At 48.0% G+C, this 18149-nt stretch overlaps 1 protein-coding gene across 1 annotated transcript in view; it reads right to left on the bottom strand.

The window, feature by feature from the left end:
• PRKAA1 (protein kinase AMP-activated catalytic subunit alpha 1) overlaps positions 1-18149 on the bottom strand; it is a 258046-nt gene that overhangs the window by 112604 nt on the left and 127293 nt on the right. The window contains exon 4 of the mRNA XM_086960578.1: positions 119-263. Within this exon, the coding sequence (XP_086816704.1) occupies positions 119-263 (145 nt within the window). The remainder of the gene's footprint in view (positions 1-118; positions 264-18149) is intronic.

Here is an 18149-nt window from a genome sequence, read left to right as displayed (position 1 = left end):
TCAAGCTAAAGGACAAAAGCAGTAGTGGCAGGGTGTACAGTGCAGAGAAAACTAACAAGTCTCACAAAGCAACACAACAGGCTGCAGCATTGAACGCCAACATTTTTAAATGTCTTACCAAAATCAGCAATCTTAGCGTTCATATTAGCATCCAGGAGCACATTTTCTGGCTTCAGATCCCTGTGGACAACCATATGTCTATGGCAATAATCCACACCAGAAATAATCTGCTGGAACAGACGTCGACTTTCTTTTTCATCCAACTAAGAAAAAGAAGAATACATACTGTATTCTTTGTGAGAACAACTGTTTCTTATTTACATAGCAATACCTTTCACAAAAACTAACATTTATGAAAGTATAGGATTAAGCAATAACGAAATACGTACAGGACCATGAATTAACAGCAGCATGTATGACGAATGTATTTGGAGTATAGATGTGTAACTACATGTGTATTGCTTTGCTTAAACGTGTATAATAATTATGTTTTTTTTAAGATTGGATCTATCACAATATATCCTCTAGCTCCACTCTGACTCACCTCAAACCTCATTCTACTATTCTTTCCAATGCACTACCCATTTTCTCACCCTATTCCTCTCAATACATCCTCTACATCCACCCCAAACCCCATAACACTACTAGGATCTCCAAAATAACCCTTTCTAGACTCCTCCCACCTCTATCTCTCCTTGCATCATCTCATACCGCTTACTAGTCCGATCTCCAAAGCTGGCTTTTTTGCTTTTTTTAAACCCTTCCCTCAGACTCTCCCCCTTCACCTCCTCTTTACTCATCCTAAACCCCCTCCTACTGCTATGAACTCAAGCTTATTCTATCACGCACCTATTCCTTTTACAATCGAAATAACAGACTAACATATCCATAGCTCAAATCAAATTAATTTCATATTTCCCAACACTAATTTGCCCCTAATCCTTTTTGAGGTCCAGAGTAGCCTGCTACTTGCAGAAAGGTGCTACAACACCTCATCAGGGGAGCAAATGCTATATAAATGCAAACTCTTTCATCTTCCATCGCTTCAATATGATTTTCAATCCTAATAACAGCCTAACATTTCAACTGCTCAAATTAATTTCATACTGCCCTAGACTAATTCACCACTAATCCTCTTCTGGCTCCCGAGTAGCGTGCTACTTGCCGAAAAAACACAGACACCTCATCAGGGTGGTAAGCACTATATAAATGCGATTGCAATGCAATACAATATAGATTTTTAAAAATTACGATTTTTGTCTGTCGTTCTTTAAAGCTTCCAAACCAGTTAGTTACCTCAATTCTGACAGGTTCTTTTTAATACTCACCATTAAACCAAAAGTAAAATATGCAATTTAAACAGGATGTTCCTTGTTTGACCGAAACAGCATCGTGGTTATGGCAGTTTGCTTTAATGCAAACAGTGGTGCAACACAGGTCCAAACCTCACACGCAACGTTCAAACTGCAAGGCTGTACCTTAGATCATACCGTTCAAAATTAGTGTGGGAATAGTTATCTGATGCAATATGATAGGACGCAAAGGGATAATAAACCCTTTTAAGGTCTAATTAGAGACTATGCTAAAATCAGTAAAACTTCACTAGGAACGCATACAACTGCAATTGGACAACAAATGTTTTTTTAGTACGGTGGGAAAAGTGCACTTCCCGTAACTTGATAAACAAAACATAACTAATGTAAAAAAGAAAAAAACCTGAAAATAATCACACAAAGAATCAATAAACAAGACATTCCACACATTCATTAATAATGTTGCAAAGTTAATTGCAATGAGGTAACAATACTATTCACCAAAACCACCAACATATGGCATGTACATGAAAGACAGCCACGTTTTAGTTCTGGCGTTAGCCAAGACCTTTGGTTTTTAATAAAAATGTATAATATACACAGTAGACAGTTACAAGGGCTTTCAGACAGCCTCTTCTTCCACTGGCCTGCTGTAATGCCAGTCTCATTTTGCTTTCACTCCCCATAGTATAAAGCATGGGGATATTTACTAGCTTCTTTACTAAAATGGTGGATCAGCTAGTGTCTTACCAAATAACGCAGTGTACGCACTTGCAGCGGTAGGAGTAGTTTCTGTCCTGTAACTCCAGTTCTGTAGTAGGGGTATCTCTGTTATAGTCATAATCTAGTGAATAGTCCCCCCCCCCCATGTGCGTGGACCCCAGAGCAATCAAAAATAATCTCTTAAAGTGTCGAAAAAATGCAGAACTGCACAGACACAAGAGAGAATTTAAAGACATAATGCAGCCTATAAACAGGCTACACTGTCCAGTACTTCAACTAGAAATTCCACCAAAAATCCACAAACAGCAAAGCCTGTCCAGATTTCCCTTGCCTTCAGCAAAAACCCTCTGGAATGATAGAGAGGAAGACATGGACAGACAAGCCCCATAGGCTGCCATTTTGTGGCTCGAAACAGGATACTGTGCCTTTAAGAGAACTTTCCAGAACTTCACAGTATCCCAGAATGCACTGCAGGTCCCCTTTACTTTCAGTTCTTTTTGAAAGCGTAACACGCCAGACCTGTAGCATTCCGTACATGAATCTCTCTCCACCGGGGAGGAGGGCGGGTGCTTATGACTATAACAGAGATACCCCTACTACAGAACTGGAGTTACAGGACAGAAACTCCTTCTGTAGTAGGGGATTTCTGTGTACAGTCATAATCTAGTGAATAGAATGGCAAGCCCATCCCCACACCAAAGCGTCGGTGGAGAAAAGAAATCAACACCACTATTGTGCGAACAAATTCCGCAGCGAAGCCTGTCCACCCTGAGCATCTGCCCTGGCATCAGTGTCCAGACAGTAATGCTTAGCAAAGGTATGAACCGACTTCCAAGTGGCGGCCTTGCAAATTTCTGCAATCGGCACATTACGGAGCAAGGCTGTCGTGGCAGCTTTGCCCCCGGTGGAATGAGCCTTAGGCTTACCTCCTAAGGTCTTATTAGCTTTCTGGTAACACAGTTGTATGCAGGAGACAATCCACCTAGAGATGGACTGCTTAGAGGTCGTAAGACCCGTTCTGACCGATCCATAATTGATAAACAATTGTTCTGACCTACGAATACCTTTGGTCTTATCCAGATAAAATTTCAACACCCTCCTAACATCCAGGGAATGTAAGGACCTTTCCGCTGGAGATGAAGGGTTCTGAAAAAACGTAGGCAAAGTTATAGTCTGGTTGACATGAAAATCAGAAATAACCTTGGGAAGAAATTTAGGGTGAGTACGCATAACAACCTTAGCAGCATGAAATACAGTATAAGGTTCTTGGCAACACAACGCCTGAATTTCACTCACCCTGCGGGCCGATGTAATGGCCACGGGGAACGCCGCCTTCCAGGCCAGGTGCTGCAACGAAGCCTTATGAATGGGTTTAAAAGGGTCCTTCATCAATCTGGACAGCACAACATTCAATTCCCATGAAGGCGAAGGAAGCCTGACATGAGGGAACACTTTCTTCAAGCCTTCCAAAAAATCTTTGATCACAGAGATCTGGAAGAAGGAAGTCTGTGAAGGGTTTTTCCTGTAGGCAGTCAATGCAGCGAGATGAACCTTAATGGAATGAACATTAAGGCCAGACCGTGATAAATGTAGAAGATGAGGAAGGATGACGTCTTCCTTGCACGTCGTAGGGTCAAAGTTCTTGGACACACACCAGATACAAAACCTCTTCCACTTGTAAGCATAAGATGTCCGGGTGGAAGGTCGCTTAGACTCCTTCAGTATGTCCAAGCAATCTTCGGGCAGATTCAAATGGCCATATTGCACTATCTCAGGAGCCATGCCGCCAAACTCAAGGACGAGAGGTTGGGGTGCAACATCTGCCCCCCGAACTTCGTGAGGAGGTCCGGCCTGCACGGCAGCCGTATGTGCGGAAGGAGAGACCAGTGTAGAAGGTCCGTGAACCACCACTGCCTGGGCCATTCCGGGGCAATCAGGATCATCCGTGCCCTTGCCTGGGACAGCTTGATGAGCACCGCTGGAATCAGGGGAATGGGCGGATAAGCGTAAACAAAGCTGTTCGACCAGTTGATCCAGAGTGCATTCCCCAGCGTCCCTTGTTGGTAGTACCTGGAAGCGAAGTCTCGGCATTTGCTGTTTTCGGCGGTGGCGAACAGATCTACGTCTGGAGTCCCCCACCTTTCGAAGACTTCTCCTAGTACGTCGTCGTTTATGACCTATTTGTGGTTTTCCTGAATCAGTCTGCTCAGTGCGTCTGCCTGAACATTCTGCACACCTGGTAGATGGGTAGCCGTTATCGTCAATCGTCTGGCCAGAAGCCAGTGCCAGATAGTCTGCGCCTCCTGAGACAGGGTGCGCGATCTCGACCCCCCCCCCTGCTTGTTGAGGTAATACATCGTGGTCGTATTGTCCGTCTGTACAAGCAGAGAGTTGGTCTGGAAGGACGGATGAAAGGCCTTCAGTGCCAAGTGAACAGCTCTGAGTTCCAGGAAATTGATGTGATAGGTGGACTCCATCGGAGACCACGTTCCTTGAATCTGTAAGTCTCCCGAATGCACTCCCCAGCCGTGGAGAGAAGCATCCGTCACGATAGTCTGAGTAGGAATGTCCTTGTGGAAGGGAACCCCTCTGAACACCACCACTTCAGAGACTGAAGAGCATGCAGAGACCGTCATATCTTGTCGTCCCAAGATCCTTTCCTCTGGTCCCATTGGTCCTCCAAGCACTCCTGCAGAGGTCTCAAGTGTAGTCGTGCATGAGGAGTGAGGAAAATACAAGAGGCCATCGACCCCAGTAGAGAAGACACCGTCCTCACTGTTGTAGATGGAGCGGTCATAAGAGCCTGAGCCTTCCGAAGGATCGATCGCCGTCCCTCCTCCGAAGGAGACACGCTTGCTGACAGCGTATTGATGGTGGCTCCCAAGTACTGAATGCACTGGACCGGGATCCGGACAGACTTGGAAATATTGATGTGCAACCCCAACTTGTTCAAAAGAAAGCACGTCTTCTGGAAGTGTGCTTGAGCTTCCGAGAAGGAGGAGGAGGAGGAGGAGGCCTTGATCAACCAATCGTCCAAGTACGGGTAGACAAACACCTTGTTCTTCCTGAGGTGTGCTGCTACCACTGCCATGCACTTCGAGAATGTTCTGGGCGCAGATTTCAGCCCGAATGGCAGCACTGTGTACTGATAATGGTTGGTGCCGACTTGAAATTGCAGAAACTTCCTGTGTTTGTACACGATGGGCACGTGGAAGTACGCATCCTGTAGGTCTATGGCACAAAGCCAGTCCCCCTGTTGCAACCGAGGAAAAATCTGATGCAACGACAGCATGCAAAACTTTTCTCTGCGAATCCACTTGTTTGCCTGCCGCAAGTCCAGAATGGGCCTGAACTCGTTCTTGTCCTTCTTGCGAACCAGGAAGAACCGGGAGTACAGACCTCTTCCTCTTTGAGACAGAGGTACGCCTTCCATCGCCCTTTTCCTTAACAGGATATCGGCCTCCGCCTGGAGCTCGCGCAGTTGATACTGCGAGCTGACCGGAGGGATCGCTGGAGGAGGGCTGATGAACCGAAGACTATATCCATTGCAAACAATATTCAGCACCCACTTGTCCCGAGCAATTTTTTCTGGCAGAGTGGAGAAAAATTAAATGCTTCCCCCCACCGGAGTGGGGTAATGGATGAAGGGGAAGTAACCGCTCAGGGTCAAGACCCGGCTGGGCCCTTGTTCGCGGTAGAGGACTGCTGCCCCCTCTACCCTTCTGTCGTTTCTGGAATGGTCTCCGGAACTGCTGCTGTTGTTGCTGCTGCTGCTGTCCCGAAGACTGCCCCCGTCCTCTTCCTTGTGCGCCGTAGCGCCTCTGGAAAGGCCTGAAGGATTTCTTCTCTTTGGGCTTCTCCAAGCCCACAGCAGTAAGGGTCTCCGCCTTCATGCGGGCCATCTCATCATCTGCGTGTTTCCCGAACAAAGTATCCCCGGAAAAAGGCAGGTTGGCCACCCGCTGCTGGGCCTCCGGCTTGAGTGACGTGAGCCGGAGCCAGGCATGTCGTCGCTGATTGATTCCATGGCAGTAACCATGGGCAGCCAACAAGGAGACATCCGCAGCTACGCTGATGACCTGATTGGACACCAGCATCCCTTCCTTGAGGATCTCCTGGAAGTCCTCCCTCTTGTCCCTCGGTAGCAGTTCCACGAACTGTTGCAGGGAGTCCCACAGAGCCCGGTCATAACGTCCCAGCAGAGCTGTATCACTGGACGCCTTCATGGCTGTGGAAGCGGTCACACACGCCTTCCTTCCAGCTGAGTCGATCCATCTACTCTCTTTATCTGGAGGCACGGTGGAGGACGGGGAGGTAGAGTGTAGCTTCCTGGCCGCCGTCACTATCACCGAATCCAGTACCGGATCAACTCTCAGAAAGGCAGGGTCCGAATCCGGGGCCCTGTACTTCTTTAGAAGTCGGGAGGGAGCGGCCTTCACCACAGCCGGTGTGAGGAACAGCTCCTCTGCGGGTTCCTTCAATCCAGGTACTAGCGGAAGCAAAGGGCGAGACAGATGCCTCTTGTGGAGTCTTGAATATCACTGATGTTGAAGGTGTAGGAGCCGTCACAGCAATACCCAACTTTGCCACTTTCCAGGAGGTCCTCCTGAGGGGGGCTGCGATGTCATCCACTGGAGAAACCCTGGTCTCTGGGGAGTCCGACAAGGTCGGGGAGTAGGAACGGGTCCTGGAAGAGTCTGTTCGGGACCTCGACCCCCGCCTCCTATGGCGACGCCTTGATCTGGTGGAGGATCTATGACAACTCCTTGATCTTCCTCTCCGTCCGGAGCGTCAACGTGACCTCCTCGGCCGAGGGCGGTCAACCAGGTCCACCGGAGCGGGTGACTTGAGCTTAGACGGAGCCTTCGGTTTAGGCATACCCTTGGGAGGTGTAGGAAGAACAGGCAGCGAAGTCGACCTCGGTGGAACTGGAGGCGGCTTCACTGGCAACCCTGGTCCAGGGTGCGGTGGAGGCAACGGAGGAGGAGTAGGGGTCCTCAGGGTGAGTCCCCTCGGTAACGGAGGAGGGGGAGTCACCTTCCCCGACGGGGTATACACCTCGGAGTACGCCGAACCCGGCGATCCTCCACCTCTACCAGCCTGTGACGTGGGCGAACTCCCCACAGTGTCAGGCCTCTTTCCGCCTCTCTTGGACGTCGAGGAACGGCGACCAGACGGCGAGCGCCGGCCTCCTGACGTCGAGCGCCTCTTCTTCGGCGACGAACGCTTTCGCCTCGACTGCGATCTTCTTCGCCTAGACGGCGGCCTTCTGCGCCTTGACTGCGCTAGTCGGCGCCGATCGACGACGCCTCAACGGCGTCCTTCGGCGCCTCGACAGCAACCGTCTGCGCCTCGACGGCGATCTTCCGTGCCTCGACGGCGATCTTCCGTGCCTCGACGGCGATCTTCCGTGCCTCGACGGCGATCTGTCATTCCTCGACGGCGATCTGGGTTTCGACGGCGACCCGTGCTTCGACGGCGACCTGTGTCTTGACGAAGAGGACTCCCTCGACGCCGAACGCCTCCTCTTCGCCAACGGCGAAGTCGCCTCGACGGCAAGCGCCGACGCTGGGCCCGTCGATGTGGAAAGCTTGACGCCGACGTCGACGAGGACGACGAAGAAACAGTCACCGGGGACTTCGAAGGTCTAGTAACATCCCTCGACGCCGAGCGTCGACGTCTTTTAGTCTCAGACGACGGGGAGCAGATCGTAGTCATCCCTCTCAACGCCATAGTGGGATCAATGGACCCAGGCGGAGAATGGTGGCGTTTGCTAGCCTTCCTGCCCCTGGGGAGCCCCCAGAGGCCTCAGCATGGGCAGAAGAAGCCCCTCCAGACCCACCTTGTGCCTTCAATCTTCTTTCCTCGAGGCCCTGAAGTCTGATCTTCTTCCTGTCCTTCAGGGTCCTGCCAGAGAAGCCTTGACATATCACACACTCCTCAGGGATATGTGAAGAAGGAAGGCAGAGGATACACACCTCATGGGGATCCGATTTGGCCTTCTTCCTGGATCACTCCGGGCATTTATCGAATAAAGCAGGCATATTCGACAAAAAACAGAGTGCAAGAACTAAGGAGAAAGGCACCAAAGTACAATAAAGCACTTAACTTGAGAAAAAAGTGAAAAAATAACCAAAAACCCTTAAAAAGGGAGAGCTCAATGCTCCAGGGTCCTGCTAGCAGGAGCCGGAAAAAAGAACTGAAAGTAAAGCGGACCTGCAGTGCATTCTGGGATACTGTGAAGTTCTGGAAAGTTCTGTGAAAGGCACAGTATCCTGTTTTGAGCCTCATAATGGCAGCCTATGGGGCTTGTCTGTCCATGTCTTCCTCTCTATCATTCCAGAGGGTTTTTGCTGAAGGCAAGGGAAATCTGGACAGGCTTTGCCGTTTGTGGATTTTTGGTGGAATTTCTAGTTGAAGTACTGGACAGTGTAGCCTGTTTATAGGCTGCATTATAGGTCTTTAAATTATCTCTTAAGTGTCTGTGCAGTTCTGCATTTTTTCGACACTTTAAGAGATTATTTTTGATTGCTCCGGGGTCCACGCACATGGGCAGGACTATTCACTAGATTATGACTATACACAGAGATCCCCTACTACAGAACATAATTTCTCATCATTCATATCTTTATTCAGTTGCAGAAGCATCACAATAAATGCATCTGTTTTCATAAGTATTCCTTTTTTGCTGGCTTTATTCACGACAGCAAATAGTGGCACCGGTACTGCATCACTATACGTTATATAAATTCCACCGGTTTGAGTATACCTGTATTCAAGCCCTGCTCAGAATTTCAACTCAAAGTTCCATAGAAGCTTCTTAGCCTCCCTATATACACTATCTGCTTTGCAAAATGTGCATACTTTACATATTCTTTAGTGTTTCAAATATCTTCCACTTTTGTTGTTTGTAGAGATTAACTAGATATTGAAAAATATATTTTCATTCCAGGGGTGTATTTTCTCTCTCCCCCAAAGCCCCCCCATCTCTTTAAACATTATAAAGGGGGTATATGGAGTCTTCCTTTTTAATCCGCAGTCTCTGCAGATATGGCCAGTATTGCCACTTTTGCAACTGTAACCAATTTAAAGGGCTAAGACTTCGACTGCAGACATACGTATTTCTACTTCTATTTTCGTCCCTACATCCTCTAGTTATTTTCGTGTAATGAAAACACTGCACATAGCCATACTTCACACCGCCTTCAAGGCCTCCCACGCAGTGCTCCTTGATGTAGTCGTGCCTTCTTCCTCCATGAAATATGGCACTACAGTCAGCAGCCAGTGGCTCGAGGGACAGGTTGTTCAATAGGAGACACCATGTTGGTACTTCAGTGCACAGTTCTCTACAACCAAAACCAATTTTAATGGAGATTGACCCTATAGAACCCAATGTTGGTATTTAGCTCCTACTTCTTTCAGCCCATGCACTCCTGAAAGCAAATAACCTATTCTAGTGCACATTCCCTGCATTGCCAAATAAGAGTGTTCAGATGCAAGCCGCTCCATATATCTAGAAGATCTAAGTCTGGAAAAGATACAATTGTCTGCCCTTCTAGCAGTTATGTGACAACAAAAGGTAGTCCCTTTAATGATGGCAACCAATTTACTTGGGATGCAACATAATCAAAACAGTAATTAGTTCATGAACTGGTTGCTATCAACTCTTGTACGGTTATGTGGTTACTGGCACTTGATGGTAAGTATTCCCTCTTCATGCAGTATTGGTACTTCATTAGCGTGACTTAAGAATTATTTTTCCTTCAGTAAATTGACCAAGAGCGTTTTCTTGTTGTGGGGAGGTCCCTTTTTTAGGACAAAATCCGTCACCCACCGTAGGTGGCAAGCTTCATCATTTAGATTACCCTTGTTGCAGGAAAACCTGGTCCCGCCACAGGCTACAACAAGCATCAGGAGTTATTCTCTAGTTTCTTCCTCTGTTTGGCAATTTAGACCCAAGGGTTTTTCAGTGTTTATTATTAATTGGGGAACCAATCCTTGCTGGTCTTTAAACTTCCCTTGGACCTCCCCCTCCTACTTTTTTGTGTGTACAGTCCATTGGTAGTTCACCAGAAAAGGGGAGACAAGGTCACAATTACCACCACTCATTAGCCCATAACATTAGATGCAGGATATCAGAGCAGGTTTCCTGTACACATGCCACCTGTCAGCAAAGTGAAGTGAAGCCTCCTAACCCAATCTATAGCTGCTTAGTCAGGTCAGCAGTCTATACTAGGTCCTTCATTAAGAGTTACCCAGTGTGCATGCCGTAAGCACAGACAAGACCTCACCTCTCCTCAGCAGGGCCCTATTAGCACACCCAGTATACAGGCTTCACCAGTGAGTCAAAATGGCGCCCAAAGCGTGCACCACCTTGCTGCAGCTCAGCCACACCAGCTCCCAGATTTAACAGGATAAGAATGCAGCTAACTTTTTCTGTTGCACTCAGTACACCTTTCTGAAAGGTGTGTCCCCAGACCACTACAGCCAAACAGCTGGGCTGTAAGTCTATGTGTGCCCTGTCCAGAGAGGAAACAAAACTCCAGTATTCGCCCATATGAGGTGGAACACCGACATCTCCAAAGCAGGATGATCGACCACTTCAGAATTACTCTGGCCCACCAGTGAGTTGAGCAAGAAGAATGGATAGCCAACTTATATGCATGATATTTAAGAGGATATCGGTCTGACTTCAGGGGAAGAGCTTAGCACACCTTACAGCACACTCACTAGCTAGGTCTCTTACAAACTTTTCATGATTCAGGAGTGCTGGGCAATAAACTTTTTATTTTGACACCGATTAGTGTGCAAAGTGTAGGTTCATGGAATGTGCCCAGTACTCCCTGGGGCTATGGAACTCTCAACTTGTGCAAACTGTCTTTTGCAGTGGAATCGAATATTATCTCAATCCTCCCTCCCAAGTTTGATCCATATCAGGGTGGAAACCAAGGTGCATGGATAGTGTCTAGTCTAATAGGAAGTAGTAAAGAAAGAGAACAGCGCATACACCAACAGCTCTCAGATCTGACAAATCCTTCAATAGACAAGTAGCAGTGTCACAGGCCTTGAAGGTTACCTTTAACATACAGTTCCAGATCTCGAGTAATAGTAAAAAGTGCAAGGAAATCAGATTATGGCAACAGTAATATGCATCTTAGCTTTAGGATGGAGAAGACTAACTAGTCCCGGGGAAGACCTGCACACCTACTAAAGAGTCTAGTAAAGAGGGCAAGTTAATATACATAGAAGGGAAAGCACAACAAGCTACAAACAGCATAAGACTACAGAAATGGGAAAATATATGGACCTAAAGGGACCAGAGAAGGGAAAACAAAGGAGAGGAAGGCAACATGGATGTGAACTGGGGACAGCAGCAAGAGTCCATACAAAAAAACTAATTTCAGTTCACAACTCGCTCACATAATTACAGTTAGTTTTAGTTAAGCTTGTGATCTAAATTTAAAAAAAATCCCGGAATAATTATTGGTAGACAAAGGTTCTTATGGGAATTTGAATAAGACACACATTTGGGGTTCTCTCGCCCGGTACTGTTTGATGCCCATCTTTCCCCCATTACAGATATGCATAAAACGTCTCAAAATACTGAAGAAACCGGTTTATTAACAAAGGGTTCAGAACTATCCACAAATACGGAGATGACAATACAAGGACACTTATCAAAGTACTGTGAAGAGAAACGACTCAGCCATCCAGTAATCATGAGGGCAGCCCCTCAGTGACTCCATTCCAAGCATCAAACCACAAATTCCACTGCATCATCACCCACTTCGCCGAAGTTCACACAACAAAAACACGCACGGTCAAAAAACAAATCTATATGCACAAGTGAATGGCAAAATAAATTACTCAAAGCAACAATAAAAAGAAAAGGGGCAACCTATATTCCTATGGGACGAGGGTAATAAAAGACTATCTCCTTCCTCCCTCCCCCCTCCCCAGGACTCAAACAAATACATTTGCAGGGATTATGCCATTCAAACACCGTGCTACCACAATAAATTATTTTAAGGATACTTAAACTGCCCATAAATTGCGCGAGTAAAGTGACAATTCCAATACGTGGAAAGGTGTTACAAGTAGCGACGCAGTGAAAGTGAAAATAAGTGAACAATGTGCATAGAAAAGCATAGTGCAAAGCATGCATACCCAAAGAATATCTTAACTCCACGTCCGATCTGCCAGGCCTAATCCCGGGGCCATTACATCTCCTACGCCTCAGCACACTTCAGTCTGTTCCTTTCCGCGCCTACTGACGCGGACCCGGAGCTCCACTGAATCCTGTCCGCTTGACCGTTTTTTTCCCCCTCAAATTGTTCAGTGCGCAAGGGACATGTCACTGACCCAAACGACATGGTGTAAGCATTGCAAGGGCTGCAATTGACAAACGTCGTGAACATGAGACCTACAATGTCTGCCTCTGGTGCCTCGGCTCCGGGAACGAGTCGGGGTCGTGTGCCTGCTGCGCGAAGATAAACAAGGCGGCCATCTGCACGCGCAAAGACAAACTTGCGGTCATCACACTTCAGAGGAAGTCAAAATGGCCCGGTGTAGGTCGATGGTGCGGCTGCACTGCAGTGCCAGGTATGCTCCTGTGACCGTTCATCTCTGAAATCCAGGAGTTCAGATAAGTGGAAGTAATCCAAGAAGGCCAAGCATGGGTACCGTTCGTCCCGCTACTCTCATGGTTCAGAGTTAACCGCAACGTGCAGAGTACCTCTGGCCCACATTATTTGTGTCCCCCCCCACACCCAAAAAAAAAAAAAACTTAGAACAGATCCCACATTTCCCAGGCCTTCGACAACACATCAAAACCCACTTGAATTCAAGCAGGCATTACACAGAATTCTCAGACCTCCACCGGATCCCTTCAAAGCACCTTTGCGCCCTTAGAGTCTTTAAATTTGGGTAATGCTGGCGGATGCGTCCCAGTCACCAGCTGCGCCACTCCAGCTCTCTTGCCAGCCCATCTTCACTAGCAAAAACGTTGGTGTCAAACCAGACTGGCACCACAACCCCGGGCATCGACTTAGGTACCGGATGCGAAGGTTTTAATAGGACACAGTTTCCAAAACCCCTCCACCACCCTCTCACGATACATGGCACGGCTGGTTTCCCTTTTCGGAGCCGGAAACCTCCCAACAACACGATTACAACAATGATGAGAACATCATTTTTAGACTGCAAGATGCATGTGGACACCTTCTCAGAAATGCTGGCTTTGCTCTCCTAAACCAAGCATAGCAACAAAAGAGTGTCTCCTTTGGCATAGTGATTAGCTAGGTGGCAGACATTTTGGAAGTTACTCCGCCAACAACAAAGCTGAAAGTGAATGTCTTAACCAGGATGTTTAATCCAGGTCAAGTGACCCAAGAATCTATGCTCACATTCATGGAGACCTTTACTGATTTAGTGTTTGGCATGTGGAAGAAGCCAGGATCTTGCTCAACCAGTAAAAAACAGACAAGGGACGAGGCAGCATAAACCTGCTCCTAAGGGACGAGGCAGCATAAACCTGCTCCTAAGGGACGAGGCAGCATAAACCTGCTCCAGGGGGAATCTTGATTTTCTGCTCAAGCATCCACTAGTCAACTAATCCCAACACGGCCTGTGCCCCCGTTCCCTCTGACAAGGAGTCCAACCGAATGGAGACGCTCGTGAAACATTTTCACCTGCCGGCCGTGTCCTCATGTCTGTCAATAGAAGTTGCCTCCAAAGCAGATACTCTTATGCGCTGTGGTGCCAGAGCGGCACATCTTTTGCCATTTGTTCTGGCCGATATATGGCCAACACTACAACTCCATTCCCTTGGATGGACCAGCATGCAGCGAAGTACACAGTTTGCTTGACCCCTGGATACAAGCAACTATCTGGGTAGGGCACTTGGTACCTGCATGGTGCTTCGGCGCCACAACTGGATTCATTCCACAGACTTCTCTCCCAACAAACCTTAATGGAATGCCCTTCTACGGCTCAAGACTATTTGGAAACCTGCCTCATGTATGCTTGTTTCCGGTCCAGGAAGAACCTGGCTTGGCAGTTTGGTCTGGACTGTTCCCATGAGGCACAGGGTCAAGACTGCTGTGCATATGGCTGGGTCTAAACTGGGGTGGCATGGTCAGCAAAATAACAATGGATTTAAGCCAGATCTCTTGATTGGGGGTGAATGTATGATTTATTCAGCATTCTGTCCATCATTTGTTTGCGTAGCACTCAAGACTATTTGGCGCACAGGTGGATTCTGCCTTGGAAAGACTTAAAGAGATCAATGCCACCACTAAGTCTCTCGGCCCGGCTCTGCCTGTTCTGCAGTTCCCCCAACAAATTCGCAGGTTTTAAGGCTTTGGCAGGCTTTCCAGAAAAAAACACTGGCAATAAATACATTGCTATTGCCAGCAGCAGAAGACCTACTAGACCTTTCGTGGTAGAGGGTGGGTGTGTAATCAAGAATTGAGACTACATGCCTAGACGACAAGGAAACTTGGTGCTAAGACAAACAAAGCCAGGAGAAGGGGAAAGCAGCACAAGGATAAAAGCAACGAGGAGGGTGGCCAGAGAAAGCGCCATCTGGGCACAAGACGAACAGTAGTGCATTTTAATGGGGGTGGGAGGGTGAGGAGGGGCACACTTGTGAAAATGGGTGAAAATACATGCACTCTGTTGTGGTGCTTAACCAAAAAGTTGATTCCCTCAATGAGTAGCCAAATCAATCAATCAGGGAATTATAAGCGTGCCTCTCACCCGTGAAGGTCTCAAGGGGGTGGAGGGGGTGGAGGGGGTGGGTATGCAGCTACGTTCAGCCGAAGAGCCAGGTCTTGAGAATCTTCTTGAAGGTGTTCAGGGAGGGGGCATGTCTGATATCTGTCGGTAGCTCGTTCCAGGTCTTGGCAGCATTGTGAGAGAACGATCTTCTGTCTGATCTGGGTCTGTGGATGAGCGGTGTTTCAGCCAGTGCAAGGTTGGATGATCACAGGTTTCTTTTGGGTACGTGGAAGTTTATTCTGTTGTGGAGGTATTTGTGTCTGTTGTGAAGGCATTTGTAGGCGTGGGTGAGGATTTTATAGGTGACTCTTCTCCACGGGGAGCCAGTGGAGTCTCCGCAGGTGTTGGCTGATGTGTTTGTGCCGGGGGATGCAGAGGACGAGTCTGGCAGCAGTGTTCTGTATAGTTTGGAGAGTAGGGAATTGTTGATGCCGACAGAGTGTGTTGCCATAGTCCAGTCTGCTGGTGAGGAGTGCGTGGGGGAGTGTCTTCCTCGATCAGGGGTGGGTGTCCATTTGAAGGTCTTGTGGAGGGTGTTGAAACAGCTGGAGGTGACGGAGGTGACTTGTCGGTTCATGGCGAGTGATGAATTGAGTAAGATAGTGAGGTTTTTGGCATGGTCTGTTGGGGTAGGGGGGCTTCCAAGGGCGGTGGGCCACCAGGTGCTGTCCCATGCTGAAGGAGTGTTTCCAAGGACAAGGACTTCTGTATTCTCGGCGTTGAGTTTTAGGTAGCTGTTGGTCATCCAGACTGCGACTTCTTGCATTCCTCTCTGGAAGTTGAGTTTTGCGGCGGTGGGGTCCTTGGCGAGGGAGAGAATGAGCTGGGTGTCGTCGGCGTTGGATAGGACGCTAAGGCCGGGGAGATGGACAAAGGAAAGCCAGCACAGTGTAAGCATGTACATCAAGAACACATTTTAGAAGCACTCCTGGTTCACAGCTCAGCGAGCTAAGCACAAACTAAAGACATCTAGTGTGACCTGGAGATTCCACTTCAAAATATCATACACATTACCACAGCAAAGTGAAATACACAGAGTGACCCCCGATAAGCAATCAAAAAAGGTGACAAGATAAATGTCCTCAAATATCCATTCCTACTGTACACAGCAGCACCCCTTGTGCTTTTCTTCCTCCCATAGCTAAACATCAGGCTGATGTTTTTGACCTGTTAGAGGATGCCTCTCCAGACGTCCTCTGTATAGATATTTTTAAATCCTGCTACCCATGTGCTTTTACTAAACAGGTGGTTACCGGTTGCGAGTGCTATGTCTGGGCTCTTAGTCTATCAGACCCCGGGGCCATCCTTAGGTTGTGGATATGGTCAGTACATTGGAAGTTCATTCCGCCAACTTCACAGTCCTGGGGGATTTGAACCTCCATTTGGATAATCTGGAGAACACAGATATGGTGAATTTTGTAGCTGACCTTGCAGCCTGTCAGTTGATGCAGCTGGTCTCGGGTCCAACACATACTGCAGGGCACTTATTAGACCCCATTTATTACTAATATTCCTCTGATTACAATGCATGCGCCCATTATGATGGGATGGATGGACCACTTCTTGGTTTCAATGTCCCTACATGGTTTAATCCCTGCCCAGTTTGAAGATCAGACGACCTCCCTAAAACGGCCCTGGCACAAATGGAACTGGGAACACCTTGATGCCTGCCTCTCGGCTACTTGTCAGAGTGTGCCAGAGGATCCCAATGAGGCACATAGGGTATTTTCTGAGTGGATAAGCCATCCGCTAGATAGCTTAATCCCCCCCCCCCCCAAACAAATCGCAAAGTAAAAATGCGACCATGGTTTAAGACTGAACTTGCCGATATGCATAAGGGATGTAAGAGATTAGAGCGGATATGGAGAAGAGATTTTAGTCCTGCTGCAAAAGATATCTATCAGGCGGCAATTAAAAGGTATCACAAGGCCATATATCTGGCATGAGCGGATTTTTTTGCTATTAAAATTCACAAGAGTGCTAATCCATCTAAGAGCACATTCTCAATACGTGCCAGCTTGCAGACCTGGAAAACCTCCGCTGGGTCGACTATTAAGTCGACCCAGCGTAGCAGTGCTAAGACCTTACCACCTTTTTTGTTAAAACTATCAATGATATCTACAGGTCCTTTCCGGCCACACATAGTAATGTGCCGGTGGCACGCTGTGGTCAAAAGGCCAATACTCTACATACCTTTACGCCGATTCCAGTAGATCAGCTTTTAGCACTCTGCAGTAGGATCAAGTCAGGATACCCAGTCAACCCGCTTAAACCAGATCAATTCAATAAAGTACTTCCGACAAGCTTACCTTCCTTGAATCAGGTGATAAATGGGTCCCTTGGCACAGCTACTGTGCCCAGGGCTTGGAAACAGGCCAAGGTAATTCCTCTACTTCGAATACCTACGCTGGATCCGGCCAAACCAGAGAACTACCGCCCCATCTCTCTGCTCCCTTGGGCGGCAAAGATTACGGAGGCATATGTGAACTCCCTCCGGTCAGAAGTTCTAGCACTGAACAACATATTGGACCCTTCCAAGAACGGCTTTCGACCTGGCCACAGCACGGAGTCTGCTCTCCTGGCTGTGACAGAACATATCTGGTCTGCAATGGATGCTGGGCAAACGTCAGCGCTGATCCTTGGACCCAAGCACCGTGTTTGATACAGGGTCTCATGACATACTGCTGAGACGCCTGGAGGAGGCAGGAATTACTGGCTCGGCTATGGCCTGGCTTGCCTCATTCCTCCACGAGAGGTCATTTTCGTTAACAGCTCCCCCAGTTTGCCTCTGGCAAACACCCTGTCAAACAAGGGGTGCAACAGGGTTCTTCCCTTAAGTCGCCTGCTATTCAATATCTATGCTCAACCATTGGCCGCAGTAGCCATTAGCAGGGGCTTGACCATGGTCTCCTACGCGGATGATACACAGCTGGTGGTGGGTCTCTAATAATACCGAGAGGGACGTCCTCAAGTTTCAGGGCGACCTTGCTGCGGTCGCCTGGTGGATGACCGCCAACTGTCTCCAGCTGAGTTCCAACAAGTCTGAGGTATTGTTAGTGGGAAAGGACCATGGTCATTGGAGCGATCTCCCGGTCTGGGCAAGCTCCCCTCCCCCAGCAGGTAGTAAGAAATCTAAGGGTTTGGTTGGACTCATCTTTAAACTACAGAGTCTAAACCAAAAAAACGTCAGGGACTTGTTTTGGACTCTTACGGGGGCTCAGACCATTGCTGGGCTACTTTGACGCACCCACGCGTCAGGTTATCATCCAGGCGACGATATTGTCCAGACTCGACTATGCCTGCTCTCTTTATCTGGTGTCCAACAAGGCGGAG

The sequence above is a fragment of the Lissotriton vulgaris genome, chromosome 3_1, assembly GCF_964263255.1.
Source record: "Lissotriton vulgaris chromosome 3_1, aLisVul1.2, whole genome shotgun sequence".
NCBI lineage: Eukaryota > Metazoa > Chordata > Amphibia > Caudata > Salamandridae > Lissotriton > Lissotriton vulgaris.
The sequence above is the reverse complement of the archived record's forward strand: the minus strand, read 5'-3'. Positions and strand labels throughout refer to the sequence as shown.